The sequence below is a fragment of the Ixodes scapularis genome, unplaced genomic scaffold, assembly GCF_016920785.2.
Source record: "Ixodes scapularis isolate PalLabHiFi unplaced genomic scaffold, ASM1692078v2 PGA_scaffold9__187_contigs__length_104089568, whole genome shotgun sequence".
Taxonomy (NCBI): domain Eukaryota; kingdom Metazoa; phylum Arthropoda; class Arachnida; order Ixodida; family Ixodidae; genus Ixodes; species Ixodes scapularis.
In genome coordinates, this window is record NW_024609884.1 from 25,424,411 (window position 1) to 25,452,337 (window position 27,927).

Below are 27,927 nucleotides of genomic sequence, written 5' to 3' on the forward strand. Positions count from 1 at the left end.
GCCTGGTTTTTGAGGTCTGACCCAGCCTAGGCCCGCTGGCTCACTCCTACCTGATCAGGGTTTGGTCCGATGGGACGCTGACCTGACCAGGCTCGGCCCATGCTTGGCCCGAGTGGAGGTGCCTTGACTGCGGAAGATTAAGTACGTCTTGTCCCAGTGAGAGGCTAAGGCATGCCTCGTCTAAATCCAACCCCCCAAAAAATTCTTGTCTATGCAATCATACCACTGTGCATTACATTTGGTTCTTAGAAAATAAAGTCTCTCTTTCATAGCACGCATAAAGACCTCACAATGACATGATGAGTAGGTAAGCATGGAAATTATTTCTCTACGAAGTCCCCCCCATAGTATGACTGCACCGTGCAATACACTTCCAGTGAGATGAAATGGCAGAGGTAAGGCCCTGTAAGCACGATGTAGTTGGTGAAATTGGTGTATTACCTTTAGAATGACTGGTTTAAACCCACTAGTCATGCAAGCATCTTGTACGTCTCCTGTACACCACCCGATTTCTAAAATGGCTACTGTAGTAAGCTTGTCGACTGCCTGTGAACTTCCAAATACCTGTGATTCAAGGGTGCAGGTCTGATCCCAGAAATGTGAATGGTAATGGTGGACCTGTTTCAATTTGCTATGGTCAACCCTTTCATTCTATAAACTTGCAAGCTTTGTGCTCTTCAGAAGCAACATCAAAACACTGAAGGCACAAACACCATATTGAGGGGTGCACCATATTGTAGGGGCAGGGGGGGAAGGGTCATTATAGAGGAATTTAAAGAAAAACACTGCACAGATGTAATCCCATGGTAACATTACTTTTTATTAGAAACTTAACAGGTAACTGCATAAAATACTCTGTTTCTGCTCAATTAAAGGCACATGGTTAAAAACAAATCTGTAGTACACTACGCTGGCATTCCTGTTGCTATTGGGCTTCAACAGAACCTCTCTCCCATGAACATAGCTTAAAACTTCAATATATTTTATTACACAGGAAACAGGATGTCGCTCCTAGAATTATCCAGCAGGGGGATGATTTTCATGGGTTATCATTTGTTTGCACAATACATTCTAGCTGTCTTCTGCTTCTATATCATAAAGCTGTATCCCTAGGATCCTTAGGTACATTCTAAACACTACCCTGAAAATTAACTATGCACACTCAAGCTTCCAAGGCAGGTAACTATAGTTCGATGCAGTTTGTTTTGTAGCTTGTAAATGCAGTCTTGTACTATGGTTCCTGAAAGACCACTTCTTAACACTCCCACAAACACATTCTGCATAACCTCAAACACATTTGCCCCACACAAGGCAACTACTTGATCATAGCTCTTGTTGAGCACACAGTAACAGGATTGTTGAAATTTGTGCACTGAAGCTTTTTCTATTCAAAAGGCATAGAAAAATATGCATAGAACCTCTCAGAGCCACAAACAGCTAAAAAAAAAAAGGATGCGCCAAGGGTCTTGCATACAGGAATATTAGGTTTGCACCCAATAGAGTTGTCTGGATGAACAACACAACAAATGAACACTTAATAAACTTGTTGGATGAACAACCACAATAGAGATCTCACATAAGCAGTCACAGAGCATGGAACCATACTTTGCGGTGCCACACATACATGTGTATATACACCACAACACTTGTTTGTACAAGCATTTAGACTTGCACAAAAACAATTTTCCTTTTTGTGCACTCAGATGTCACTTCCATTACTGTTTACAATGCGTCATGTTTTGAAATTGTGCACAACAAATGTTTTTGTTACAACTCTGGAAGACATTAAGCATGCAGAAGCTAGTACTGCTAACAGCAATCGTGCAACTATAGCAACATTTAATAGCTTTGGAATTCTGCTGTTCTAGTGATCCTACTGTAATGCTACGCTCAGGACTGAAAGGTTGAAATTGTAATTAACAAAGGTAGCTTTATTTGATGCATTATTGCTACAGTTTCTGCCACTATCCACCTCCTATCTTGAGAGTTTAGGTTGCACGGAGAATGTTTCCTTATATTACCTGATAGCAAATGCTTTACAAACACATGGACAATTTTCAGGCATGTGAGATGTCACATGAATTCTGTTCTACAGTGTACAGACTATATTTCCACCTTGACTAGAGTTCTGGAGGCATAAAACCTAATCAAGTAGCAAAGTAAATGTTGGAACAAATGAATGACAAGAACATAGCATTGCTTGGTTAAGGTTAAAAAAAAATTAAAAAAACTTGCAAGACGAGTAAAAAGAACTGCCACCCCCATTTGCAAAACAAACAGAACATGTCTGTAATGGCTAGATTATGCCAAGACATAAGACCTCTAAATGAATACATACTTTATGCCACAGGATGCACAAAAAGTAGGCTCAGCATCTAAAAACAAAACGCACAGAAAGACCCAGGTTACACAAGGCATCCTTGGAGTGTCTGCTGGCACCGTGAAGGAGGTCAAGCATGGGCAACAAGCATGAAATAACAGAAGCAGCAGAGGTGAGCAGAAGACAGGTGTCGACATCTCTTGCCAGCGCAGTTGCAGGTCCAGGGAAAATGCTCAGTTGGCGGGATCCCGCACAACCCGGCCCATCAGAGGTTGGGGTGGCCGATAGTTTTTGAGTATGGGGCCGTCTGTCGGTGCCTTGGGGCCTTCCCCCTCCTTGTACGACATCAGTTCCCGGAATGCCTCGAACTAAAGAAAGAGGAAACAGTGCTTTGAACCATGGCACTCCTTTAAAGCACCCTACTAGGAAAAAGCTATAACCTTCGTAAAAGTAGTATTCCCCTCGTTTAGACCCCTACCACTCAAGGCAGAGAGCAGCAACTTGTATCCAATTTTAATGTACAATGTGAAGCAAAGGGATCAATGGCTGTTTTAAGGGACCGCATAAATCGGTTTCTGAACGTATCGAACTAAGATTTCATACAGATGTGATCGAAGAATGTGCATTAAGGTTATTAAAACTTCACCGAGCTAACTTCCCGAGTAAAAAGTTAGAAATCGAAAACACGAAATCCCTATCTGCAGCGTCCGTCTGCTAACGAAAAACATCCGACTGGTGCAACAGCTTACAGATGGCCATGTGCACTGCTAACTCCACTACACATGGCAATATCATATAACTGACAAAATTTTTTGAACATAAAAAAATTAGCTTGCTAATCATTTAAAAGAACCAAACAATTTTGTGTTAAAAGTTTACTAACTGCATATCTCTTAGTGAAGCACAAGGAAACTGAAGTTTCAAAAGTAAGAGCCGACTACATTTCTTTCTCTTTTTTGGAAAGCTTTCGGATAGTTCTAAATAACCGAATGTAACATGGCCGAATATGGCTTGAGCACTTTATCACGACTCTGCTTGTACTTGGCAACAATCAATCTGTTGGGTTCTGTTTTGTGTTCTGCTGCAATGTATGGTGCACAGCATGTGCTATACTCTGGGATAACTTTTTGTGGCAATGCAGTCAAAAATATAGAAATGCCTGCTCTTGCCCAGATCGAGCGCAGATTAAAGCTGTGTGTGCACTCTCCTCCTCTAAAACGTTGAGAACAGTGCTTCCAAACGACAACCACGAAAGAAAGGAGTACCTTATACTCCTTGAAAATGTTGCAGAAAGTTTTCCCCAAATATAGATCTTTGCAAAAAAAAAGTGCTGCCGGTTCCATTTTCAGTGTAAGTGCCCCATAGCGCGTGATTTGCTCGCTTTCGGAGGTGATGGACATGTGCATGCTGGGCTGAGGAGATCGCACGCTGGGCTGAGGACTTGTAAATATTAGAATGGTGTATAGTATAAGCATTGCCAACCCAGGCACAAACTTGTGATGAACATTCATTTACTAGGATGGGCATTTAGACTAGTTGGTATACATTCATGATGAGAAACAGTGCGAAAAGCACAAGGACACAGGAGAGAACACACAGGACAAGGAGCTGACTATCAACTTTCTCGTTATGAAAAACACATTCTTGATCACAGCCACGTGATCAAGGGTGCTTTTCATTATGAGAAAGTTGATAGTCAGTGCCTTGTCCTGTGTGTCCTCTGTATGCTTGCGTTTTTCGCGCTGTCTTTCATCGTGAACATTCAAATCACAAGCTAGCACAAGAACATGCGACAACTTGTTCTGTCAGAAGAATGGGCATCACAACACAAATAATTGCTCATTTTACTGGTAAGCCAAAAAATAAAACAATCAGTTTTCTTTTTTTTAATAAAAGTAAATGCATTAAGGCAAAAAGGAATTCCTGTTTTGGGTTGTACAAATAGTCAATTTATTGAAGGCACTATTTAGTAAAAGCCGAAAATATTTCATGGTTCTCTTAAAGGACAACTTCGGTCAATATTTTTGACTTTGGGATTATGACTGTTTTCAGCTCGGGCAGTGTCCCTGAATTACGAGGTATACTTTTTCTCTCGATACTTTGTGTTGTTTAATTATAAATATCACAGCTCAAAGTTTGGTTCCGGGCAGCTACAGCAAAACCAAAACTATCTGCTGGAGGGATGGCAAAACTGGTCATCAGCCGTACAGCCGCGATGCGACGTCATCGTGGTGCTGCGGTATGCGGTACAACCAATGAATTGCAGCTCCACCGCGACGTGACGGCACAAAGGTGCTGTGCCAGTGATCCTTGACTAAAAGCTAACCCGACTGCCACCCGCTAAAGAGCAGCAGGTCACATCTTTAAAATCGGTTTTAGTGGAATTGGTGGATTCACTCCGACGTAGTATTTCGGCTGTGATCATATTTCGTGCCAGTAAAGGGATACCAGTAATTTATTTTGGTTTTGTTTTCGACCGGAGTTGCTCTTTAAAGGTTGACAAGCACCCGGAAGGAAGGAAACTCAATTCCTCCTTTCCATTCAGGAGAGACTTTTCTCCTTTCTGTGGGGATTAGCTTTGAGACCTGCTCCTTTGGGGAGAGGAGAGAAGAGTGAGATGGAATGGAGGGAAGGAAAGGTTTTTTTTTTCTGGCAGCAGACAATTCTGACGGAGAAATTAATTGCATGCATCCCGTGTGTGGAGAATCGCAAAAATAACATCACTGCTTTATTCTTTCTAAATAGTATAAGGTTACTAAAGTTATTAGTAATATTGCCAAAGACAAACCTAACAAAACACCTATAACATATCAGCTACATCGAGAAACGGTAGGAACTTGAAGCCCATTCCTATTGGGTGTTGAGATTTCTCTGCAAACAATTTCAAATCTTTGCTATATTACTGCCCTATTTATTTGTTTATAGTTTTTATTTATACTATTTTATTATTATTTATTTATAGATAGAGAGGTCACGAGACATACTCTGTTACAAACTAAAAACGTGTGGCAATCAAAAGGTTTGAATCTGTTCTAGTATACTAGATAATACTGGATACGGGCAGCACATACCTGCTCTTGTGACACTTCAATAGGCTCCTTGAACACAATCCAGGTGACACTTTCATAGCAGGGAGGAGTGGTCAGTGAGCCCTCATATGTCCAATAAGAACTGTTTTCTGTGGGGTTCGGAGACAATAAAATTAAACTTGTTCTGTGAATATATACAGTAGCACAAGGAAGAGAAATGATGCTTACTAGGAATGAGTGAGCCAATGTCAATGTCTTGATCTATGGAACACTTGTCGCCTCTGTAGATAACCTTTTTCATGCTATCCGTGATCTTCTGCAACTCTTCATGAGGCTGTCCTTCCTGCGAGGGTTTGATCTTCATGAGAAGCTGGCTACTAAAACTCCAAAATTAAAGGGACGATAAAGTGGTTTTGGAGTATCTATTGAATACTGGTGTGGTCAAAAGCTGGTCATGCAAGAATAACCTTTTTTTGGGGGTAACAAAGAGGCCTCAAACTATGTTTTTAATTACCACAAGCTGTCCTTGCCAGTATCTGAGGAAAAAGGTTCTTGGACCATAACAAATACATACAAGTATGCTTCTCACCCTGAGCAAAGCTCGAAAGGTTGCATTAAACAAGAGTAAAGGACGAAATAAAAGAAAGTCCCTCTCACCTTAAGAAAGATGCCGATAACACTCAGTCCCTTATCGGAGCACGCTGCTTCTGAAGCTCTGGAATACATGTCCAGGTTGTAGTGGACAAGGTGCAACTGGAAACAGAGAATGTGAGACATGGTATAAATAAATTCCATTGAAACGATTTACGGGATTAAATGCATGAAACTATCGGCATGGAGACAACGGACAACTTGCACCTTTTTTAAATGTCTCACTTCATGCTGTCTACATAAAGAAGGATCATAGTTTTCATTTCTTGTATTCTCCTGTATTTGGAGGTACAATTTACATACAATTTAAACTTGGCAAATTATCGGTGCCCAATCATTTTAGGATTCACTTAAGGAGGAATCGATAGGCTCCAGAACAGTTGCAAGAAATTAGCCTTTTTGTTTGGGCCATCGGATCAAGTGGGCAAATGGAAGAGGAGTGAAACAGGCATAGTTTATCTACCTCGCCTGCATAGTGTTCCCCGTCGACGGTGTGCTCGCTTCCCATCTTGCTGCAGGTGCCCCAGTGGCTGTGGAACTGGACCATCTGATAGTTGTGGTGTAGAGGCCCCCCAGAAATATCTGTAACAAAAGCACACACAGGACCACCACTTACAACCATGCACAACACGTGACAAACTAAGTAATTGTTACAGGCTTTGAATAAGAACTGACCGTCCAAGTGATAGTGCAAGCGTGGGGTAAAGGTCAAAGCAACGCAACATACAGGTGCCTGCGTTACAATGTCGCCGGTTGTTACAACTCGTTTTTCTGTCCTTGGAACAAGGCAATATGTATTGAAAAAGAAAGGCTGACATGTTTTAAAACAAAGTTTTTCGGCATAGTCGTAAACACAAGACGGGGGATGCGGACAACAAACTAAAACACAGAACGACACGGCCGAAGTCAGTCATTTGCCTGTGCTGTGTACTTACTCTGTTGAGGCACTCTAAAGTGCTTGTCTTTTCCTGGAGAGAATGAATAATTGAAAAAACACCCATAATCTTAGCAGCAAACTCTATTTCGAGTGAAACACAAACTTACGGTCTGTAGTTGTGAATGTTAATCTCTTAATGTATGTAGTACAGGGGGAGGGGGAATAGTATGGTTTTATAAAATTATCATAAAAAATAGGCTCTGCATAGCATAAAACACTTACAAGCTAATTATTTGTTCAAAGGCAGGTTATTGTTTATCAGATAATCTGGCTTTGCCCCAAGACTCGAGGCTGAAACTTAAAGAGATAGCACATCCTTCACAATACATTCCTTTTTCTTTTTTTTTTTTAACAACACAAAGATGGAAGCACCATTTGACCATTTGTAATATGTCTTGTATCAGGCAGAATGTTGGTTTGGAGCAGCTACTGATGCTTTTGGAGCTGATGCCAACATAAGTTAGCATGTCACTTGGAAAAAAAAAATCTTATATAGCTAAATAAAGATCACAGAACTAGACAATCTTTGTCTACATCTTTGATATAGGAACATCATTTATTACCATTTTTAATAAGTACATAAACAATAATAAACTGGACAAAAATAAAACACAGAACTGTTTGTTTTTAGAAAAAAGGCTCAAGTCAAAGTTGGTTCTTCTGCAGGTTCTAAAAATGGTTGAAATGTCTGCTCCTTTGATCTTGTGCACCAAGAAGCATCCTGCCACTCCCCCTACAAAAGTGCCAGTGGTTTATTTAACCTTTTAATACAATTTGTGAAAAATGCCGGAAAAAATAGCACATCTTTGCTAGAACATTTATGTGTTATATGAACCAGCTAAACTTGCACTAATATTGTGCATTGCAAAAACAGTCACCCGCAAACATTGCGAAAACTTGCATATGTACTTTGAAAGCAACACTGCACATTACTTCGCAGCACAAGCAGTGTTGGAGTCAGGGTTTAATCCGAGTTCAGCGACTGCTGGTGCTTTACGAAAATTAAAAAGTGCAAAAGACAAAACATTTTGCAACTGCTGGTGCATGGGAACTACTTCATTCATTGAAATATAGCTTTTTCTTTCTCGGAAAGGTTCATTAAAGTCGGAGCTGAACCTACAATTGTAACCGAAGGATATCGACCTAAAATAGTAGTTAGCATAATCAGTGGCTGATTCAGAGGGGGGGGATCCGGATGTCCTGACCGACCGACCGACCGACCGACCGACCGACCGACCGACCCCCCCCCCCCCCCCCCCCCCCCTTTCTTGAATTCTGCACGTGTAATTATTTATGGCCAGGAAACGAGGGTGGGGGGCTCAAGCATATGATACGCTGATCCCCCTTTCTTTCCCTCCTTCCCTCCCTCCCTCCATTCCCCCCCCCCCCCCCTCTCTCTCTCTCTCTGAAAATACCTACGTCCACCTCTGAGCATACTATCCGAGCCCATCGCGCCCATCAGCCGCTTCTCCTAGCGCGCTGGTGTAAAACGGTGAAGCTCGACGCACGCGCGTCGGTGCGGAGCAGTAAAGACAAGTAAAGATAATAAGGCTGACATAAGCGCCGCAGCATGAGCGTCCCGGAAACGTCCTCAACACTCGCACGTGCTGGCTTAGGTCCCTATCGTTTCGTGGAATGTTCATGGGCACAGGCTTCATCGACACGAAGGTTTCATCAGCACTCGTTACGCGAATTGCACGCTGTAAGGACATTTCGTCGCGCGTGTATCATTGGGGTGCGTGTTAACCCATCCGGCTGCCCCGTTTACGCCGCTTGGCGGCGAGTTTGCGGTGGCTCATTACAAAAATGTTGACCCACGTGACCCACCCGTACACGCTGCTTCGCCGCGACAGTCTGATGCGGCTTGTTACAGAAAAAAGCTAATCTGAGCTCTCGACGAAACGATTTGTCGAAACGATTTGTGGATGAAACGTCGTTCGATGAACTGATTGCCACCATTCGTTTGACTCGACCGTTCTGCCGAACTTCATGCTAAGCCCAACGGTCGGAGTTTCGTTTTCTGTAACAATCGCCGTGCGTGCTGTACCGCCGCACACTTCAATCAAAGAACTTTCTTTTCTCTTCATTTGCTTTGCTGGCGCAGGTGTGGCGCAATTCTTCGTGGAAATGGTATTTCGGCGTGATATTGAGCAGACTCGCGCTCATAGAGCAATTCATCACATTTATGTCACAAAATTTATTAGCTTTGTGACCTTTTCCGTCTAAGTTACCCCCCCCCCCCCCCCCCCCCCCCCCCCCCACGGGCATAAAATGTCGTCCTCTTACTCGCTCTCTTTCTCTCTCTCTCGGACACACGAAGCACTGCGCACGTACGTCGAGAGGCGGCACACCATTGCTGGCAACTTTTCCCAGTTCTTTCACTAACCGGTACTTGCAAAAAAAAAAAAAGAAGTGAGGGGAGCGCCGATCTCGCTCTCTTAATTGCAAAAAGTAAAAAAAAAAAAAAAAAAAAATCTATGTTATCATTTTGAGGAGTTTTGTTTCCTCTGCCACGAAAGCATGAACGAATCGGAGCGACTCTGGGTAGCAGCACTGAGTCTCACGACGACCTCACCCCCAGCACAGATATAGTGACGTGGGATGTGACTCACTCGGGCCCTGAGCGGTCACGTCGGCCCTCCAGCCACAGCCAGTGTTGAGCAAGTTCGTGCAATGCAGGCCCTTGTAGTTCCATCGGAGTGGGTTCTCTGCCAGGAACGGGTCGGACTGCACATTCTTCTGCACAATGTCGATGGGTGACTGCTTTTCTCCCGCGGCCTTGGGGTAGATCTTCGACCAGTTCGATGGACCTGCATACACAAAAGCCCGTCCACAATCCTCACGGTGCTTTCCAACAAAATCTGCTTCGAACACCACCTCTGCAAGACGCTTCATAATACATATACGCACACGCACGCAAAAAAGGTTTATACGAATTTATTATCTATTCGGGATTTCGAGGTTTTAATACATTACGTAGATGATGTGTTAAATTCAGATAATAAAATAACAGCAGTACTTCCCAGCCCAATCCAGTTAGACGTCCTTCGGATCGTGTGGTGACGACTGTCACAAAAACGCGAACTGACTCTCTCAGGTAATAATATTTGTTGATACATTTCCCCCGCTTTATCTTTCGCCTACTGAAGCAACCCGATCGCATCGCTTTACAACGTCGTCATAGAAACAGAGCGTCGGAAGAAACCACCCACGAGTAAAATAAGGAAGAACAATTCCGAAACACGAGTGCCCCATGTGGCGCGCCTCGTCCTGTGTGTACACAATCGAGTATTATCTCCAAGCGAAATCAATAGCCTTTACGGTCTCTCCATATACTTGCTCGCTCTATTGCACTACTTAGGGAGGCAATGACTCTCACGACCGCAATTGCAACCACAACGCAACTTTAAAACAAAGCAAAAACACGAGACCCAACATGAACACGCCAAACGGGCCACCAGTGCAATCCAAACATGCCACTGCCCCATTACGACAACGAGGGGGCCCATTAGGCCTCATCGTTTTTTCAGCAGCGTTCACCATCGCGATGATGGTGTTTCCCCGGGACGAGCCTCGGTCGAGGCCACGCCTCGCACGACTCAATTTCGTGCGGGGAGGAAGAAGCCGGCAGCCATCGAAAGGCCGCACTATCGAAACGGTTCGCGAGAACGAGGTCCATCAGGGAGCCCGCAAACAAGCCGACGGAGTCCCAACGAGTGTCCGCGGCGGAAGTTGCTCTTACTGCCACACGCATCATGCTGCAACGATACCCAATCGTTGATGCGGGTCAACAGAGGCATCGTATCAAATGATGACATACAAAGGCCCGGGGGGCCCGATCAGGCTGCAAACAAACGCATCAGAGCGGAGGAGTGTATCACGGCCCGCGCAAGCGAACTCAGCTTGTTTTGGACCTTCATTTCCCGCGAGCAGATGCAGTGCACGGATGGCTGAACGCACACCACACCTTGGATGGCAGCTTGTTTTAGTAGTCATGAGTTCCGTTTTCGAAAGCCACACGCCACTGCGGGCGCGATTGCATCGCGTGCCGTTTGCGACAATAAACACACGCCGCGACCGCGGGGGACAAGGCCATCATTGCGCGTGGGTGTTGATTCCGCGCGGCACCACCGTATTGTGCATTATTTCTCGTGGAACGTTGATGTGCTGCGGCACGTACAATCCCTAATTAAAAGTTCATACACCCTTTGTTGAAGAAATAATATCACGAAGCAGCAGCAAACTACATTCTTGGAATGCGCTATCAGATTCCGCGCCGTGCCATCCATGTCACTCAGCGCATTTCTGGAGCATCGAAAATGTTTCATGCCACTCATTAAATGCAATGGTGTAGCCGCGCAATATAAATAGCATTATCTACACGGCTTATCCAGCGTTTCGTTTTCTTTTCTATTGTATGCGTAATGTTTTATTGCTCGATTTGTGTTCACGGAATTATGAAGCGTTCGCTTCTATGAAGACGTAATATGTCTATTTAGGTTCCATGGTCATTATTTGCGGGTTTTATGGCGCAAGAGTTCCGACGGTCATAATGCGCCATATAGGTCCACAATATCCAAACTAAATAAATAATTAAGGAATCAAGTATGCTTAGTTTTTCGATTTTGTTTGCGATGGTGACTCGTGTACGTTTTTCACTGTTGTACTTTGTCACCCACCCCTGTAAGTCTCCGACGGGCTGACAGTACCGATAAACGAACGAACAAAGGTAAGCGGGGGGTTTTAATGATTGCCGCGTGCACCACGTGTGAGCGCCGTTAAATACCCTTTATGGGCACGTAGGTAACAACCCAACGGCGCGTGGTCGAACGGGAGAACTTGAAAAGCTGTTGGCTTTGCAGCGCTATCACCCGGGCGAAAAATGACACTTGACCGTGGAGGCGCGCACCGCGTCTGATATCGCTCAAAAGGCGATTACCGGAATAGACTCCTTTCGAAAGATTGGATTGCCCTCTGTTGGCAGCTTTGCAATCCCTGCACAATGGCGGACCAAAACCGCAACGTCACGGCACACTTTGTGTTTAGTTGGATTAGAAGGCGACAACACACCCACTGAAAAAGGTGACGATTGCAGTGACGTTGCACTTTCGACGCTGACTTTCGGCACGCGACTTTCCAAGCGAAAAGTGCCGAGTCACTGGACGCGCGCACCACGTCTGATATCCCGCAGAGAGAGAGCGTCTGTTCAGAACGCGTTCCAGAGCACAGTAGGCAAAGATGGCGGCTCGCAGAAGGCGATGACTGGAATGATCCGCTGGCAAATCAAAGCCACTGTCCCAGCGAGTCGATGAGCGCCGGATCACAAAACCGCTGATTTCCCTACACACCCCTGGGGGGGGGGGGGGTAGGGGTAGGGGTAGGGTAGGGAAATCAGGGGTCATCTGATCCGGCGTATACCGCCCTGTTTTTCTGAAGGCAACCCCTTACTTCGTTACGACCTCCTCTATTCTAAATCTCCCCCCTTCCCTGATTTCAATTCCTGGGGAAACCCCAGCACATGAGGATGCACCGTCGGGGTCATGGTGGTCGGAGGGCACTCCTGCCGGCGAGTGCTACCACCTGCTTCCCTCCGTTTTTTCCGACTGGTTAAAAGAGGCCTTCGCCCCTTTGCCAAGTAACGCTGAAATGGAGTCGACAGACTGCTAAGGGCCTCAACATTCCCTTTTCACGCATCTAGGTGCAATTAAGTGACTATAACGCCGTTTTAATGTAGAAGTTTATTGAGGGTCTAGAGAAGCTAGAAAAATATTAAAATTCATCTTTGCAGAAAATTACGCCCCAAACTTCAGATTTTCCTCGTCTTGAAAGAATATCTGAAGTACCACCTAATATTGGAGACGTCGACGTCTCACCCTACAATGAACAAGGGCCCGAAGGAAGGCTGGGCGGGCAGAGCGTATACCTCGGAAAAGCTTGCATCCGCATTGCAAAAAGAGTGTGCAAAAGAAATTCCGATACGCAGAGTACGAAGAGCACTAACCTTACGCATATGGTTCTCTATAGTTATAGCGCGCTATTTTCTACTGGTGAAGTAAAGGTACTGTCGGGAACAAAAGTTTAGATAAAACCGGAGCGCCGACCGAATTAGACCGAATGGCACCGCCGTGCTCCCTGAAGGCGCGCCGCTTGCTGTCGAGAACCGCGCAGTGCGCACACTTGCTCGTTTGCTCGCTTCAGCGCGACGCGCTCCGGCCTGATTAAAACGGCAATATGCCTGTTTCACTCGGCCAGGGGGCGCTGTGGCGTCCAGGAGACGCGACCATTTAATGCTGTCGCGAAGCTGCGTCCTAGCGTCCCCATCGTGCACGATCCACGTGCGTATACAAAAGCCTGGTCAGCGTCTCTTCACGGGAACCAAAAAGGCGTTTGAAATGACACAACTGAAACATGACCTAGAAATATCAGATTTTCCTCGCCAGGGGCGCTGCTTAAAACTTGAGCTGCGATTCCACAATCTTTGCTCATCGCACTGGACAGCGGCCGAGCGACCGAGCTCCGCGTGCTTTGCGGCGCGGGCAGTTCACACTTGGCGACCAACGGTGCTCCGAGTAATATGTGGCCAGCACCATTTTTTCTTGCACTTTTATTTCTGGCGTGCATCTGGACTATTGATTCTCCGGAACGAAATCGCCACCAAGCGACTTCCTTTCAACATGCCGTAAAAAAAAAAAAAAAAAAAAAAAAAAAAAAAAAAAAAAAAAAAAAAATTGTTTTTAACTTGTTGCCCAGTCGCGTGAACTGCCCGTGCTGCTGTCCAGAGCTATGAGTGAAGATTGTGGAATCACGAAACAGGTGCGCGTCGCGTTGAAGCGAGCAAACGAGCAGGCCAGCACTCACTTGATCGAATGACGTTTTAGCGAACGCCCACGTTTCACCGAATGACACTTTAGCGAATAGTCGGCCGCCGCGAAGCGGCGTTTTTCGGGTGGGCCAAGTTGGTTCACATTTTTGTAATGAGCCGCCGCAGACTGTCACGTTATTTAATCATGTGATATGGACCCAGGCCAGCGGATAAGAAAGGACGCGCCTGCGCAGGTCTTGACTGCAGGCGGCGCGCCGTCAGGGAGCGTGGCGATGCAATTCGGTCGCCGCTCCGGTGTTATCCAAACATTTGCTCCCCGACAGGGTATTTAGTTTCATAAACATTCATGGCCATATTTCAAACGAGCTAGAGGTGCTTAAAGTGATAAACTGGCAGCTGGAAGTGACCCCCACCCGGCCGCCGCCATGTTGCACATTTTTGACACGTGACCTTATAGTTTTACGTCTAGATTTTAATTAACAAAGAGATAAGTTATGTTCCGTTCGTTTTAAGTCTAAAATGTGCTTTTCCAACAGAAACTCGGGCAGCATCGCGATGGCTCCGCTAGATGCCGTCGGCCGCGGTGCTGTATTATGGGTTTTTATCGGAGCTAGACACTTATCTCAAGGGCTAACAGAATTGACAAAAAAAAAAAAAAAAAAAGTCTAATATTTTTTTTACAGCGATCGCAATACAAATCTCGGTTGTTTTTGGGGAAAAACCTCAGGATTTGGTATGGTCACGAGTCGGTGACAGGTCAAGAAGGAAGTGGAAGCTCCTGTCACCAAGGCGACCTCCTCTCCACCGTTCGCTCCGCTGAAGTGGAAAGGGGTGGGAGGAGCTTCCACTTCCTTCTTAATTGTACAACATGGCGGCAGCCAGAGGGGGCCACTTTTGTTTGCCGCTCTAAGCCTCTCTACCTACATGTTGGAGAAGTTGGAGGGCGGGCAGGCAACTCTGACTAAGCCGTTTCGCCTTAGCCGTAACAATATCATCTGTGTGTACGTAGCCGGACCCGCATCCCCTACTCTCGTGTTGAACAATCGATCTGACTCATCTTCATTTCTTGATGGGCACAAATTCTGATCCCGGGTTCTCTTGGCTACATCGCTTCCAGACAGTATTTCAGAAGGCTCCCTTCAGTATTTCATAGTAGCAAGCAGACGGAGCCGCCGTGAGGGCTCGATAAGCAGACGAAAAACTTGCCTCCGCGTGACGCGTATTGGCGCACTGATACATACGACGGTGTGTGTGTAGGCGTTATAGAAGGAAGTTAGGGGGGGGGGGGGGGGGAGAGTGAGGGCCAATAGTGCACAAGTACAGGGCGCAATTCCGAGCAAATATACCACGTGGTTTCTAACAGGCTCGTGATTGGACCCGGCGACTTGTAGCGTTGGGCTTTAGTCCATCTTAGTATGAGAAGGAGTATAGCACTGTCTCGAGGGCATTTTAAACGGCATTTACTCCCAGGCTTTGAAGAATCGGCGGACCAGCGCATGCTGAGCTCATGAGCGCTCTTAATATCTTTAAGCACCGACACTACAAAAAATAGCGAAGTTTTCACAATTCGCTCTAAGTTCAGTGCGCCGTTATTTCTTCGCCACATTCTCTCAAACTAAATTGGTTGTAAAAAAAAAGTTTCCAAGTTCCCGAGTCTTTAAACGCGCTACGATTTTGGTTTACGACGATAACCCTCCTCTTACGTTCGATACATTCTCTAGATTATTAGCTCCGATATATAATGCCTGGAATGTGCGCATCGATCGGCAGGTTTTATGCACATATGCAGTATTTTACAAAAGGGAGACTGAGCGGTTCAAATTGACCTTTCGCCCGCTGAGAAACTTCATAAGCAGAGCGTTCCCCTTATGTAGTCGGGTCGAATTTAGCTGACACTGCGATGCGACCTCACGATGAGAAGGTTTCGGCGCGACGGCGGTCATCACATACCTCCTCGACGTGCCGACGATACCGCTTGCGATTCGCCGACGACGGGCAACAGCCCCCAAAATGATTCATAAGTAATCTGCGCACGTGCCTGTGAAAACAACTCCGTCTAAGTCAGTGATCGGCTTTTCTAGAAAGCGGAAATCCCGTATAGGAAATTTATCTTTTGTACTGTAAACGACTTATTTTTCGCACACTCAATATTTCGCGATTTAGGTCAAAGATGAAGTTTTGGAATAATTCGCGGGTTCTAATTTTCGCAACGCCGTGGGATCTCAATATAAATTCCAATCTGTTTACATTTTACCGGAATTGTTCGCGGGACCCATTTTTCGCGAATTGCAGGCGATTCGCGAAAATTATGCCGTTTAGCAAGTTCACAATATAAAACTTGCGGTGGGTTTCTTTTCTTTTTTTCTTTCTTTCTAGCTCTGAGGCTACGTTGGTGGCCATGGCCTCCTAGCAGAGAGGCAAAATGGGTTAACGAGGTTTAGTTATCCTTTTATTTTATTTCTTCTTGGGGGGGGGGGGGGGGATTTAGTTGGGAGAATTACGCCCGACCTCATTATGGTCTAGCCGCTACGCAAACTATTGATTAAAAAAATTCGTAGTGGCCAGTGCGGAGTGAGAAGTGTCACCCTTTACACGGCTTTAAAGTCAAACCGAAACTAAGCCAGCAAAGAGCGCTCGTGACGTCATCCCTGCGACGGCTCCGCAACCTTCGCGGCAGGTGACGTCAGCAGTGCGACGCAAGCGGAGAGCAGAGGGCTCGACCATAGAATCAACATCACGGGCGCCCTTCGCGCGCTTACTTTCACTTTGAAGCTGCGTACGCGGATAACATGGACGTCCACTACGAATTTAGGGCGCAGCTTTTATAGGCGCCCGTTTTCGCGGCGTCGCCGTCGGCGTCACCGCCCCGCTAAATTTAGCGGGAAATTGAATTCGAGTTAAGGTCACGTGATGTAAATTTTCCCGCTAAATCTAGCGGACAAACTGATTTTGTTCATGGGTGACGTGACACGTTTCCCTTTTTTCTTGCTGAGGCCAAATGGGATGAAGAAGGTAGGGTAGGCTAACTTTGGGTAAACGACCCCCGACCCCCCCCTCCGCCCTTTCACCCCTAAAAAAAATGCCGACTTGAGACGTCGTCGTGCTTTTTCCACCCAGTCTTAGGTGGTCTAAAAAATGGTAAACTTACACCAGCTCGCCTGCGCCCTAACTGTTTTTTCTGAGAGAAAAGGCATTACTGAATAGACTAGCTGCCTAGTTTACGCCACGAGCCTCATATTAGTTAAAATAACGAAGAACTTTGTTTGTTTGAGTGCCTTCCACCAAATTCCCCCAAAAGAAGTCGATGGTGCTGTCACATACACATCGCCTGAACCCAGGTATCACTACTTAGGGGTGGGCGATCTCTCTGAATTTCGCTGTAGTGCCCTGGCGCCAAGTGGGCACCAAAAGCCAGCAGAATGCCGCCACCATCTTATCACTGTAAAGCCACAAACTTGCAAAAAAAAAAAAAGCCCGTTTGCGCAACAAGCGATTGCACACACAATCCGTGCCTGGTACACAGTGCAGGTGTCCACGGAGCGAAGACATGCAAGGTGCGTTCGCACGTGTCAAGCAAACCTCGGCTCGTGGTGTCTGGGTCCACCGTCAGCGTAGGCATCTCGCAAACCTGGGGTCCCCGGTCGATCGCCGTGGACCAACGCGACACCGCTGCGCCCCAGGCTGGCCCCTCGCCTGGGGATGCGACGATGGCCGGCAGCAAGGTTCCGGTCGAGCACGACGAACCCATCACGAGGGAAGCTACGCGCCTATGTGGTTCCGTCAGCGCTGCTCGGGACGACTCGGAACAGAGCTGCTGAGAGTGGCCCGATAGCGGCGACACATCTGGGGACACGGCAGGGTTACTGCTGGTACCCTGATCAAGTTGACTAAGAAAAAGAGAAGGGCGGCGTCAGACGCTTGTACGCGATAACCAGCGCTCCTGATTGTCCCTGGGCATATGACTAGGCGAAAAACTAAACAGTGCTGAATAACGTAGATAATCAAAACTGAAAAAAAAAAGGCGGAAGCCTTTCACGGATGACGCTAAAGTTAGCATAGTCGTAGAAAAAAAAAAAAAAAAAACTAAAAAACTTTTAAAGCTGATACAAGGGGTCAGTTAAAGGGTGATAATTCCAGCGAACCATTACTTCTTAACGTCGTGAATACAAAGATACAAGTCCCGAAAACGGAGTAAAATGCCTCTTTTATATCGCTTGAATACCACCTTGGCCACTAACTGTGCGGTTCTCTAGTCTGGATCGTAACGCCAGCGTGACAATCCTTCCATTCAACCTACAAACATTATCACGCCTCACAAAAATAAATAAACAAATAAAAACTAAATAAAGAGAAAAAGAACGGCTCACCAATACCGAATTTTGAAAGACCCGATTTTTAGGGACCCAGTGAGAACGTCACGAGTACTCCCAGTGATCCAACGGACTGAGGCTCCTCGAGAGGACAAGACCGTTCCTCGAGCGATCAAGTGTGTTCTGCGACCGACGAACGACCGTCGGCGTCGTCAAGACCCGGGCGTGCAGCCATCACCGGCCGACAATGTTCGGCTGCCGAAGAAATGACCAATGACCGGCCTTTCCTCGGAGTCTGTGTTTACGACACGAAACCCCAAAGGAGGGAGGAATCTATGATGTGTTTCTCCTTTCCACATTGGGCCCGCTTCCCCATGTTGTGCTACGGAACGCGATAAGCGGGGGCATCGATTGTCACGGCAGGAACCGTTGTCCCGGGCTCTCAAAGCACATGGAAAGCCAAAGCTGCCAACGATGGCTTTCTTGTTTTCTTTGGTTTTCCAAAGTTTGACACTGAGTTTGTTGTGCTGTGTGACGCCGGGCCGAAGTGCGTGTACCGGAGGGCGGGCAGCGGGCCCATTGTGCTTAGTATGAATAAACAGTGCAAATAGCGGGAAGCGATTGGCAAACGGGTTGCGATCTTGATGCGGGCCTGGGCGCTTTTAGGAATTGATTAGTCCCAAGCAATATCGAGCGCGCACGAGCTTCCGCTTTCGGCGGCAGCGTAGAGTCACGAAAGGGGCGCGTTTTTGTTTTGCTTTGTTTTAGTTTTTGGGGGCGGAAGTTGGCGGAATTTTGACTTGCGAGCCGCGGCACAAACGCGTTGTTGAGAAAGCGCCGAGTAGCTGTTAGTCTAGCCATGGCACACTGTTGATCCCTTTATGGGTTCATTTAGACCAGGGGCAGATTCAGAACTCCGTTTTTTTTTTTTTTGGGGGGGGGGGGGGGCGGAAAATTTGTAAGGATACTATTCTTCCATTCTTTCTTGTGCACCGGCGGGTACGCCCATGCCAAATTGCCCTCCGAGAAGGGGGGAGGGGGGGGGGGGGGTCAACTTCGTTTTTGGGGGCGGGGGGGGGGGGGGGGAGGAGGGCCGTCGCCCCCCCCCCCCCCCCTTCCCCCCTTGGATCCGCCCCTGTTTCAGACAGACGGCCTTACGCGAGGCTTTCTGGCGGGAGGTTTCGTAGCTAGCTTTCGCTGTCTCGGTTCTCTTTCGACATGGGCTCAGCTTTTCACGAAACTTTCCTACAAGTGTATCGCATGAAAGCGCAGCTAAACGAACCAGCTGCGAGCTCTAACGCTAGCACGCCCTTGTACGGAAGTTAATTCCTGCGGTTCTATTCAAAACTCGTTCCCAAGGCCACAACTCTGAGCGGGTGTGTTTTGTTCTTTATTGGCTCTAAAACAAGAAGCTGGTTTTGTAGGAATGCTTTTGGAAACTCGTGAATGCTATTCTTAGTTTCACTATAGTCAGTTACAGGTTAAGAAGGTAGCGGCAAATGCCCCTCAAAGGGAATCCGATATCCCTCCGCCACCTTTGCATCCAATACGCCTCGCAAGTGGGCTCATTTTCGTCTTCTGCGCATGAGAAAGGAAGTAACGGTGACGTCAGAACGCCGAGCCCTGATTGGCTGATCGCCACCCCCTATCTGAGCGTCGTCTGGTCCTTTGCAACGTCGTCTGCTCGCAACGTCGTCTGCGTCTGTCTTACCTTTCCTGCGACTTTCGGAAGTGCAGGTCTTTACGAGCCTGCTCGACTTCGCCTTTCAGTGAGGGCAGACGAAATAACTCGAGCGGTACGCTGTTTTTGTCTAACTAGCAGACGCGCATCAAGGAGGGAAGTCAAAGGACTCACTGGCGAGGTGTCCCGAGGCGTCGAGGTTTGTTTGCTAAGAACCGAGAGTGAGCGTGTTAGTGGCCGCAAGTTCCCTCCCAAATACTTTTTCCCTCCTTTCGTGTGCGGCGAGACCCCTCATTCTTTAACGGCGTCGGCGGGTTGGCGCAGTTAACGTCGTCTGCTTTACGTCTGCTAGTCAAAGCGATGGCTGCTTTACCTTTCCTGCGTCTGTCGGAGATTCACCGCTTTTCCACCTGCGAGCGTCACCGTTGCCTCGGGAAACAAGGAGATAACAAGATTAAGAAATTGACCTCTGAATCTAAAATTGAGGTCAGCGATCAAAGAATAATACGGGAAGGGTTCACAAGGGTCGCGCGGGCATATTCCATTCAGCACGCCAGCCGGTCGTGGGCAGACGGTCGCCGAGTCGCGGAGTGCCTGCTAGGCCTAACTGCGGAACTCGCTTCGTCGCGTTCGGTGGAATCGTCGCCGTTGGAGCTTTTCCCGGGTGTTTGTGGATCCAGCGCTCTTGTTCGTCGTGGTCTGTTTCAGGCACTTTTTACTTTTTTCTTGCTGCTTGAAGTCGGGACGCGTGAGAAGCGCACGTAGAAAAATAAGCGTCCGTCGATCGTCGCGACCGCGACGCTGTCGGCCATGCTGATTTATCGTAAGAAGCGCGTCAGGCAGCTTCGGAGCTGTCGTAGGATTTCGTCGTAACCTGCGCAAAACTTACGAAAATTTCGTTTAGTGAATACGAATTTGTTCTCAAGTTTTGTCTTACGCACATTTTTGGCATAAGATCGTTTCGTGAATCTGGCCTCTGCACTTCCGAAAGTCGCAGAAGAGGTAAGACAGACGCAGACGACGTTACGAGCAGACGACGTTGCAAAGGAGCAGACGACGCTCAGATAGGGGGTCACGATCAGCCAATCAGGGCTCGGCGTTCTGACGTCACCGCTACCCCCTGCGCAAGAAGCAGACGAACTTGCCCTCCGCATAGCGTCCCACCGTTTCCGTGACGTCGCGGACAACGCGCGAGGAGGGTGTTGCCTTTCTGTACATATTTGCTTTATCTTTCGACTTTGACTTAGCATTGTGGAAGCCACGAGAGGGAGATTAGAGTTCTCCCCCACCGACGGAAACAAATACGACTTTCGGGGATTAGCTTCCCCCCCGATGGATACAAAGGCTGCTTTCAGGGGCTCGGTTCCCTCTCCGATGAATACAAAGGTCGCTTTCTTAAAAAGTGGGATCGGAGACAAGTGGGAATCCATTGAAGCGGAACAAGGAGCGTTTCCAGTGAACTCTTCTTTCGACTGCGGAGAGATTTGAAACGGGCGCATCACACTTGTGGGAGGAGCTTCTCCTACCCTCTTGACTTGTAACCGACTATAACAGTCAAAGTGTAGTCAAAGTTTTAATGAACGTACCAAATACGGACACATATACTAAGAGCGTTAAGTCAAAGCAAGTTCACTGCGCTTGATTGGCATGGCCGATATTTGCACGCGAACAGTAAGATGATGGATGTCGTGACGTTGCACTTTTGGCGTTGCATGACTGGGCCCATGAGCACGTCGCGTTCGCTGCGCTCTGACGTAAGATAAACTAAAGGGTAACCGGACGAAAGCTCACCGGACAAAAGCTCACCGGACAAAAGCTCACCGGACAAAGGCTCACTGGACAAAAGCTCACCCGTTTTTGCACAGACCCGGACAAAAGCTCACCTAATTATTATTATTATTATTTTTTTTTGGCTACCAGGGCGAATCATGGGCTGGGATAAAGTGCGGACGCGATGAACATTGCACCATTTTCAGGAAAACTGCTACCCCCCATCCCATGCAAAGGTGTCGACAGATAAGCCATAACAGGCGGAGAAGCAACGATTTTGGAAAAAAAAATAATAGGTCACCGGAAATAGAGTGGAGCTGATAAGTCCCTTCATAACTAATGAATAGGTTTGTTGGGGCATAGCCTCCTCTATACGGAGGCTATGGTTGGGAGGAGGCTATGGTTGGGGTTCAGGTTAATAATTGAAGTGGGTGAATGGCTAAGAAAATTATATTGTACCCTTCATTCTGCGTTGTAAATGTATTTGAAATTAAGTATTATCTGAGGGTGATGTGGAAGGAAAACTGAAGCAAAAGTGTATTATACAAATCATTGAGTTGCCAAATTTAAAAAAAAAAATATTTTGAAGAAACGGGAGTTGGGTTTTGAGGACAAGTACAAGACAATTGACCACTTTGGGAAGCTGTGCGGAATTTTTGGATAGAATGGGATTTTCTCCTGGTGAGCTTTTGTCCGGGTCTGTGAAAAAATGGGTGCGCTTTTGTCCGCTGAGCTTCTGTCCGGTGAGCTTTTGTCCGGTAAGCTTTTGTCCGGGATTCAAACTAAAGTATACACCAACTCATGTTTACAAACAAACCGGAGCGCCCGGAGCGCCCCTAGCGGAGGCCACCGGCGCCGCGCATGCGCGATGGGGGTGTGGGCAAAAAGCTCGCCGTCGCCCATAAACAAACCATTGAAATGCGATGTTGTCGGCGCCGGTGTGAGTCCCCGCGCTCTTTTTCGCGTTGAAACTGTTGATTCCACGTCCTCCTAACGATGTCTGACTACTTGAGCAGCGTCAGCGAAATTAACGAGGCTCGTTACACCGCAAAACTTCGCGTGAATCGTCTGACATGCGGCGATTCATTCCGCGTGGACGCCGCAGAACGTACGCTAAAGCCTGATTCGCATGATGAGATTTCGCTCGCAATTTTCAGAAGCGACGTCGCTCGAACTGCAAAAGCGTGAACCGTAGCTGAGATGGTCGACGTCGATACTGAAAATCGCAAGCAGAATCTAACCAAGTGAATCAGGCATAACAAGTCGGTGATGGCCACTGGTAACAATGATCAACATCTCCTTGTATCTACTGTTTACGTCGAGCCTGCTTACCAATACCAACCTTCAAACTTAAGTCTTTTAAGGCCTGCACTTAATTCTTATCGCTTGCAAGTACCGGGCCCACGTTTGGTCTACGGGCCGGTGTCCTCTAAAAGAGCAGACGACAAGCAGAAACGTTTGAAAGAGCAGACGACAGTTCGAACGATTAGGCGACCGTTTGAACTTGAAGACGCACTGAACGTAGTCCGCAGGTGGTCCATACAACTTGACGGTTTTCCGGAGTTCATTTTGGAACAAAACAAATAAATCTGATGACTACAAGTATCCGTGAATTCAACCCAAAGTGCTTCCCGCCCAAGCAATCGTGGTCCAACGGCGTCTGGTTTTCCCTTTTCACGGGACATATCCGCGTTTTCGGACGAACCGAGCGCATGAAAACTGACCTTCAAACCTTTCTCGACACTTTTGGTTCGGCCCCAGTCCCGGCGTTTTGTCTGGTTCCTTTCAAAACAACGCAGGAATACACGTCTGGCATGGGGACTTCTGCCCACAGCCCCAGACCGGAAGTGCGACCGACGCGCCACCACCGCGCCGTGACGTAACAGAGATGAGTTCGTGTATAGCACCAACGTTACTTTATAAACGATTTCGAGACCACCGACAGTATTCTCGGCTATTTCTTCAGAAAAGATTCCGGAAGAACATTACAGGGCATGACCCAGTCCGTATAGGCAACAGTTCAACGGTGAAAGTTAAAATGGCGTGAAAATATAATTTAGAACAAATTATTTTAGACATTCGAAGTATTTTGGCTGAATAATTCAGTTACGCTTCCATCGCGCATACTGATACAAGCATACACATATGCGCAGCATGTCAATTTCAATACTATCAATAAAACATTACACGGAGGTATTGCAGCATAATGATTTATACTTAAAATAATAGCAATCACACGGAAAAGGAACTAAGTACGCTAAAACGACCTGCCGCAGATACGCAACCAGAAAAAAAAAAAATAACTTTCGGCACATCATTATTATACTAATGACACGTCATTGTTTTGCAGCCCGATTCCACATGGACTATTACTGCGCTACGCACGGTGAGGAATTGAGTAAGTCACGTAAACGACGCACACAGATACTTTTGCTGATCAGCTCCCGTTGCCAAGGACGGTCGTGCAACCATTCAGACGTTCTTGGCAAACGCAAAATGCTACCTTTCGGTTGCAAAAAGCTACGAACAGGCGAACTAATGACTACGCGCTCAAACCATACATTTCCTTGCCTTCTCGGCTGGTTGTTCCCTGCTTTTCTTGACAACAGGAACTGACCTCCCTCGTTTATCTTGGTCTGTAGCGGTTCGCCAAAAAATATTGACGGAAACGCTGTCTTTTCATTGTGCTATTTCAGTGAAAGTCCGCCTTTTTGCGCGCTCATTTGAAAATCGAGACAGCAACCGGTGCACGAAAGTTCGAATCTCTGTAGAAACTGTGCGGTTGGAACCAGATGCCAAAGTTTCAGAACAAACCGATATCGTATCTTGTTCCAAAGTTATACGTGATTTTCTGAATTTTTAGACGGGAAAATGGCGGCCGACGGAGGGCTGTCGAATACATGGAGCTGAATGGCGTTAGTTACCGAAAACGGGCCCCATTTTCCCACGGAAATTTTCAGAAAACCACTTCTAACTTTGACTGAGATACCGGTCCAGCTCGCTTGCACCTTTGCATTTAATTGCATTATAATCATAGTTCTGAAACTTTAGTATCTGGTATCTAGCGCTACACCTGGCCGGAAAATGAGCGTTCGGGGACGCAACTTATATTTGCGGTAAAAAAAAAAAAAAAAATATATATATATATATATATATATATATATATATATATATATATATATATATATATATATATATTTTTTTTTTTTTTAGTTGGGGGGGGGGGGGGACTTGTATATTGCCTTCACGTTGTTTTTTAATGTTCATTTTAGAGTGTGTGGAGTCACAAAATACACTGTATTGGACTCCTTATTGCTCTGCAGTTCAACCATCTTCAGTCAAAGTTGCCGAAGTCCAAACATTCAAGAACCAGTAGTGCAAAAAAAAAAAAATCTTTGTTAATAGTGTGTCCGTCACGGGACAAGCGAAGTATATTTTCCCTCGTGATAATGCAATTAATGCAAGGGTGCAAGCGAGCTGGACAAGAATAACAATAATGATCCCTGGAGAAGGGGGACAATGGACAAACACAAATATCCAAACACAGCTAGGTGACTAATGCGCAATTATATATATATATAAAAAAAAGCCGCCTGGTCCTGGTATTGAATCATGCGCCGATGTCAGCAGGGGCGGATTTATGGGACAGGCCGGGGGGGGGGGGGGGGGGGGGGGATGACGTTACGGCCCAAGCGTTGCCCGATATTTGCCATGTCACCAAAACTAAACTTTTGGCTGGTGTATATCTCTTTTTTTTTCATTAAAAGGAATTGACCTTCGAAAGCTTCAATAAGGAAAGAGGGGGGGGGGGGGGGGGGGGGGGGCTGGGGATTTTTTTTTTCTTCTGGATATCAGGTAGTTCATGTCGGAAGGGAAATGAGACAAAAAGTAATTTAGGAAGAATCGCTGTAGTCGGTCGCACGATCCAGTTATTGCGTTGTGCTCGCCCTTTGGGTGGGCACATATGAAACAGTACCAAACTAAGGAAATGCGCTTGCAGCCTGAACTGCTGTTGACAGCGTACAGAACGCTTTACATTCAGTGACATTCCTGCGTGTAGTCGTCGCTAAACAAATCATATTTCCCGCGTACAAACTCCGACAAATGCGCTGGGACCTGGCGAACATGGGGAAGTTTCGTCTCTAGGAAAGGGAAATCTGGGACGACAGAGAGCAACACTGCAACAGCGACCGCTGCCTGCTCGAAACACACGTGTTGGACGTTCGCCAGAACCATGCGTTCCATGACGCGACGCGCCATCGCAGCTCCCGTCCGCACCGCTAGCTGGAATGCCAAGAACGCGTTTCCACTAACAAAGGCACAATCCACGTCAACCCAGCGTCACCAACGCGGGCCCGGCGCCCAGCTAGCCCTAAATTCCCACGGCAAGCGACGGCTTCCGCCTCCGAGTTACTCCAATCCCCCCGGGTAGCCAGTGGCTGTGGGCAACTCACCGCAGACTACGACTTTACGGCGGTGGAGTTCTCGGCGGTACGCTTGAAGCTTGACCGGTGGTGTATTTGATACGAAACGTTTCACGACGGCGGCAACGTCAAGCGTCACGCCGCGCATTGCACACAACGTCCGCAGACACGACGGCGACCGCGGCATGCTTGTTGTCGATCCTGCGAACGGCAAAACGGTCCAGGCTCACTCACGGGCGCCCGATGCAACTCTCCGCTTCCCGAGGCGTCACGTTATCCCGACAACAGGGCGATAGGGTCCGCAGCTACGACCACAACTAGCCGGTGCCGCCATACCGGTTCACCACCCTCGCGAGACGAGGCGCGACGGCGCAGGCCCGCCCGCAGCGCCGGGGAGCAACCGCCCGCGTCTCCTGACGCAGAATCGACGGTCGCTCCAGCTAGCTCCGCGGCCACATGCCCCTTTGTTGCGCCGGTTGTTGTCGTCGTCAACCGTGCGGCTTGATAAGGAAAGCGACTTCTTTATCCCCGCACCGATTGTTTTCTCCGCGAGATTCCCAAGCGGCCTTGAACGCGACGGCTAAAAAACGCGGAAAATGGAGCTCTTTCTTTTTTATTGCGTCGGCAGCGTGGCGCGCGGCGGCGTGCGGCGCCGGCAACGGCAAGACGGCAACGTCAGCGCGTTCCGGTGGTTCCGGTTTCGAGAGTACAATCAATATGGCGCTGCTCTTGCGCGCCGGCAGCGCCGCTATCCTGGCTGCGGCCGCTTGGCGAATTTCGGTGGCGCGGTTCGTTCGACTGCTCTCCGCAAGCAAGACATTCCAATTCATTCATACAAGTTAAGCGCGCAACGCGCCGTACGCGCGTCTCACGGCGACGATGGCTTTTTTTTTTTCGTTTTTTTCATCCGGGGGTGCCGAAAGAATCGCTGTCGCATTTATAAGGAAGAAGCGTGAATTCACCCACTTCCCCAAGCCGGAGTCGGAACAAGCGGCCACGCGCTGGGGTTGGCAAAGCACAGGACACGCGCTGAGGTTCAGACATCGTTAGGGTTCGGCTATTCCCGGCATTGAAGTGACTGGACAAGAGCCACTACCCGAGTGCTCGTCGAGGCATTGATTGACACGAGCTCAAACGAAGTGCTCACGCAGTGCTCGCGTCTAATCTACGAGCCGCGTTTGACTATGACCACGACTGCCCCCTCTCTATTACTGCGTGAACACCGCAACACCCCGTGACTACGTCGTCAAATTTTGCGGAGACTGAAAGAAAAGCACGCTTTTATCTGCGAGAAAGATTCCTGATGAGTGGCGTTGCGTGCGAGTATACGGCGTGCAAGTACGTCCGCTATTTGTGCACCTTGTGCGTTTGTTTACCGTCCAAATGCGTCCGCGTGCTTGTTTCCCCTCGACCTCAACCAAAGACGGTGCGCGCTTGGCGCTGCCTCGTCGTGCGTTCAGAACTTCAGATGCGCCAGAGACGCGTTTTGCAACAGTGCTCGCCGTATAGGTCCCACGAATACCATAAGCTTGCGAAAAGTGCGTGCGATAAAGGGCCCCGTTAAATAGGACCTCATACACTGTAGCATGTCGTCATCAATTCCTGCTCCTCTTAATTTAAGAATGAATGCATAACGGGGCGCAGTGTCTAGGGCCTTCGACAAGTCGCTAAACACTGCATCAACACTTGCAAAATAATTAAAAAAAATTGTCAATGACAGGGTGAGAACAACAAGGGGCCTCAGTTGTTCCACCTCCAGTGCGAGCTTCCCACCTTCGACGACGTTTCGGTGCCTCGTGCACCTCGAGCGCTCGCGTAGAGCCAAAGCACGGCAGTGCTGGAGGTCGGCCGTTCGAAAGACTCCTCGTCCTGCCGTTCTTGCTCCGTTAATGGCATAGCGCAGGGGTGGCCGAATCGCGGCTCGCTAGCCTCGTACGGCTTTTCGCGTGCGACCTTTCCAGGGTGCTTATCACCGGGGCGAA

The 27,927-nt window shown here is 47.6% G+C and overlaps 1 protein-coding gene across 1 annotated transcript; it reads right to left on the minus strand.

Annotated features, from left to right (window-relative positions):
- Positions 1-796: 796 nt before the first annotated feature.
- Positions 797-26,554, minus strand: LOC8043950 (carbonic anhydrase 1). The gene is made up of 7 exons (XM_029978597.3): positions 25,976-26,554; positions 9,550-9,747; positions 6,464-6,582; positions 6,007-6,102; positions 5,578-5,692; positions 5,392-5,498; positions 797-2,688 (listed from the first exon to the last, which is right to left on the minus strand). The coding sequence occupies exons 1-7, from the start codon at positions 26,130-26,132 to the stop codon at positions 2,554-2,556; spliced, it is 927 nt and encodes a 308-aa protein (XP_029834457.1). The 5' UTR covers positions 26,133-26,554; the 3' UTR covers positions 797-2,553.
- Between the last annotated feature and the right edge of the window lie 1,373 nt (positions 26,555-27,927).

What these genes read in the sequence shown, in the direction of transcription:
- LOC8043950 (XM_029978597.3), bottom strand. Translation starts at nt 26,132, where the DNA reads ATGCCGCGGTCGCCGTCGTGTCTGCGGACGTTGTGTGCAATGCGCGGC. An exon ending in CATTGGCTCACTCATTCCTA is followed by an intron (nt 5,499 to 5,577) that starts GTAAGCATCATT and finishes CGAACCCCACAG; the next exon opens with AAAACAGTTCTTATTGGACA. An exon ending in TTGAAGTGTCACAAGAGCAG is followed by an intron (nt 2,689 to 5,391) that starts GTATGTGCTGCC and finishes CTCTTTCTTTAG; the next exon opens with TTCGAGGCATTCCGGGAACT.